At 39.0% G+C, this 4181-nt stretch overlaps 1 protein-coding gene across 2 annotated transcripts in view; it reads left to right on the top strand.

Annotated features, from left to right (window-relative positions):
• The window catches only part of Cpox (coproporphyrinogen oxidase), a 19441-nt gene that overhangs the window by 8401 nt on the left and 6859 nt on the right, over positions 1–4181 (top strand). The window contains exons 6-7 of one of the 2 annotated variants that reach the window (XM_005344934.3): positions 1761–1865; positions 2481–3860. The exons of the other annotated variant lie outside the window; for it this stretch is intronic. Of the exons in view, the coding sequence (XP_005344991.1) occupies positions 1761–1865; positions 2481–2568 (193 nt within the window). The 3' untranslated portion in view covers positions 2569–3860. Of the gene's footprint in view, positions 1–1760; positions 1866–2480; positions 3861–4181 lie in introns of those variants that run through there. 2 annotated transcript variants of the gene reach the window in all.

Genomic DNA, 4181 nt, shown 5'->3' with positions numbered 1-4181 from the left:
AAAAAAAAATGAAGAGGCTTTTGAATGCCATGATGTTTAAGACAGAAACAGATATTTAGGTTAGGTGGATTTCAAATCTGTTTTCCTAACAGTGAGTAAAATATTTGGACAATATATTGAACCTAACTTTAGTAGGTACCAAAGATATTTTCATAAAGAGAAACAAAAAAGAGGGTAAAGCTAAGCACTGAACCACAAAGCAGTAGCTTTTATAGTGATGGCTGAAAACAGAGGAGGAAGGAGTGGTCCCATCTCTGGGGATGCTGAGATGGAGCAGGATCTGGGCTGGTAGTTGCTGTTAACAATTGGCTCCTTGCTCAGCTGTCTGTGGTCCTTAGCAGTGGATGTTCAGCACTCCTAACGTCCTGCTGTGAGGCACAGTGAGGTGAAACAGCCTTTCTGAAATGCCTTGGGCTGCAGTGAGGACCCTGTTTCTTTCTTAATTGTTGTGCATGCCTCTTCCCAGTTGTGTTTGAACTGTTTATTCATGGCAAGAACATATACTTCTTGATTTGTAATTGCTTTGTGTTGGGCACAATCTGTATCTATTTTTCAGTGGGTAGAATACCCTTTTATTTATGCTTCCTAGGGGAGATCGCCTCTGGGCTGCTAGCTGCTTCTGTCTGCTGACTCCTAGTTGATAGGGGCCAGGAGAAAAGCTCCCTCTCAGCATTCCCTGGGGACTTCTGGAGGACTTATTGTTCTGTTTTCATTTACATTATTTTATTTGGAAATGTTTGTAATATTACAGTGAAACTGAACTCCAGAGACAATGGGTGTCATTGGCTTAGGCATCATCAGTTTATTATAAAAGGGAGACATGAAATTATTTCCATGGTGAATAGAGCATCAGTGCAATGGGCAGGTTCATGTGACACCATTTCAATAGTGATTCCAGTCTACATACTTTCCAAGAATGTCACCATCTCGAAGTAAGAAATAATCCTTGTTGTCTAGAACCACTTTAGTGTCATAGCCACACGTGGGGGTGACATCTGTCGGGGTCGCGTCTGGGTAGGGTAGGGTGCTTGGATTAGATGTTCCAGGCTGGGGTATGTGCATTAGAAATATTAGACAAGAGGAACAGAAATAAAAAAAAAATAGACATAGGATAGTACTAGGAGAGTAATCCAGTGAATACTGAATGCACCCATGTTTATTTCTTATGATCTTTAATACCCCAATCCACAAAAGGCAAAGAAAGCAAAAGACCTTTTTATCATGATACAAGGAACAAAGCAATTACCACCTTAATACCCAAAACACCAAGTAACCACACCCTAGGTCAAGGTATCCTGCTAGTAGCCCTGTCTTGAATTAAATCTCCTGTCAGTAACCCTGAAGGAACAAGACTAGGCCTGAACTCTCTGACCTTTAGTTAAGGTGGGGTGGACCCACTTCTGTGGGCTCCTACACTGTGGTGCCTCCATATTCTGGGAGAAGGACTTTGTCCTCAACTTTCACACTGACTGGTTGAGCCTCTCAACCCTTTCCTTTCGTGCCTGATCCCACAGTCACTACTGTTGCTTGCAGTACTTGTCCTTGAGACTTTTGTGGGAGCAGTTTACAGTTTGGGTGTACTCGTTTCAACTTGTACTTTCCACGAGAGGAAGAAACTTTGTGAAAGCTTCTTTAGCCATGAGTTGTGCTGCCGCAGCTCCAATCCTGCACTCAGGCTGCAAGGAAAGTCCTGTGGGCCGGCTGCAGACACATGGAAAAAAACAAAACACCCTTATTGTTATTTGATGTTTTTATGACAGGTACGTAGAGTTTAATCTGGTGTATGATCGGGGCACCAAGTTTGGCCTCTTTACTCCGGGATCCAGGATCGAAAGTATCTTGATGTCTTTACCTCTAACGGCTCGGTAAGGAGACAATTCATCATAGTAATCACCCCTTCCCTGTATCCTATAGAATCTGCACATTAACCCCAACAGTGTCTTCCTACAGCTTCATTTGTTCTTGTTTTGCTGATGTTATAAGGAGATTATGGGTGGATAAGGCACGTCATACTGGATTTTGTGCGAAGTGGCAGGACAAATGTCAGCACTGTGTGTGAGGACCTGGAGAGAGCATAGGAAGCAGGAAGTGGTGCTTGAGGGTTTGGGGTTGGCGTTGCTCACAGTATTGTTTCTAGAAAGACACACGTGTAAACATTAAGCTAATATCTACCGATGTATTATCCAAGGATCTATACTTTATGAAATTCTAGCTTATAATCACAGTTTGTTTTGACTTTAGGATCTTAATATTAACCCAGATATACCTAAGAATTATTAAGGAATTTAGCTTCTTAAGTAGAATTTTTTTTTCCTTTTCTCTCTATTTTTTTAACAAGTGGGTTCAAGGCAGGGTAGGAAGAGGGAAGTAGAGGTACAATGCATTCTTTTTACTTTTTTGCATTTTATTCTTCATTAGTTATGTATGTCATTTATTGTTATTTTGATTATATTTTGTTGATTTGTTTGGGATATGTGTAGGTGGGAGTACATGCATTCGCCCCCAGAGAATTCCAAGGAAGCCGAAATTCTGGAAGTACTGCGCCATCCGAAGGACTGGGTACATTGATGCAGCAGAACGTTGTTCTGGAACCTGGTGGACACACGTGTGGTCTTCTTGCACTGTTGCCACTGTGTGGCAGGCAATCCTCTGTGCCTTGCTGTGCCATGTTCCAGCCTTCTCCACTCTGGGCACTACCTCTGTGGTTTTGGATCTTTCCCAGGGCTGTGGGTTGAGGTGGCAATGATGGATGGTGACGTAAAAATGCCACATTCAGTGGATGTAAAACTCGTTTGTACTTTCAGAATCATGTTAATTTATGTTGGGTCTCCAGGTCCTAAGATAAGGGAATGTAAGTACTGTAATATGGACCAGGAAACTCTTAGTTTTGTTTGTTGCTTGAAAGTTTAGTTTTTGCCACCGAAATTTGTCAGGGGATACATTTTATCTTTGTTAGTTCAGTCAGATTGGCCTTCTTGGTTTTTTTTGAATGCAATTTGAAGCCTGGTACTCAGGATCAAAGTCTGGTAGATCTCTGTGAGTTCAAGGCCAGTATGTCTACAGAGTGAGTTCCAGGACAGCTACGGCTACACACAGATAAACCCTTCCTTGAAAATCCAAATAGTAACTTGAAGGGACATGTTTTCCTTTGTCATTTTAGAGTTTTCTTTGATGTAATTTTCATGTGTCTTTCTCTATAGACCAGAATACTATAGAAATACTCATTTTTTTTATAAAGATAGTTTTTTAGGAGCACTTGAAATTTTCTTAATCAGTTTCTGCATAATGATGACCTATAGTTTACAACTGTAAATGGCATTGTTATTAAATAAGGAACATCTAAATGATGAGGTTATTTTGTGGGATCATAATTTGTTGACATTGGGATTCTATGTATTTTTGGGCAAAAGCTTATATCCCTGGATTCTGATACTTAGAGTTTTATATTTCAGACATTTAGATATAGGAGTTTAGACTAAGAATGAATGAGAAACAATTTCCTTCTTTAATTAAAATGAATGGAGCTAGTCTAACATGTGGGCATTTCATATTTCTTAAAAACGAACCAGTTGAAGTTGTCCTACTTTTCAAATGAGAGGTTTCTCAACTTTTATCTTTTCTCTTAAAAGCCATAGCAGATTTCTTAATGCATGGTTTATCTGTCTAATAATAGTATAACTGAATCATCCGATTTGTAACGTAGTGAAGTTGTAAGGTGTGGTGTCGCATATATGTTTAAGTATTATCCTGGAATTTGTTGGATGTATGTGATTGTGCTTGATGCTTTTAGGGTGAGAAAATCTACAAATTCTTCCATATGTCTTAAAGAGATTCACATAATAAATTTTATTTTGAAATAAGACAAGTAAGGATTTATATTTTTTTTCTTTCATTGGAATGACTTAGGAATACAAATATTTTTTGGTGCTAAAACTATAGTTCCTTATTACTAAGTATTTTATGCAAGAGAAATTTAAGTTTTGTATTTCATTTTATAAGCAATTTGGTAGGAACAGACAAAATTAAAACCAACTGAAATAGCAAATTAGCAGGTAAATGAATAAACAATTTCTGACTTATGCAAACCTTAAAATACATTGTGCAGCAGAAAAGGGATCCCATCTGAAAGTGCAACAGAGGATGGGGTCAGGAGCATCACACCATCTGAAAGTGCTATAGAG

The sequence above is a fragment of the Microtus ochrogaster genome, chromosome 2 (genome assembly GCF_000317375.1).
Source record: "Microtus ochrogaster isolate Prairie Vole_2 chromosome 2, MicOch1.0, whole genome shotgun sequence".
Classification (NCBI taxonomy): Eukaryota; Metazoa; Chordata; class Mammalia; order Rodentia; family Cricetidae; genus Microtus; species Microtus ochrogaster.
This window is presented reverse-complemented; position numbering and strand designations above follow the sequence as displayed.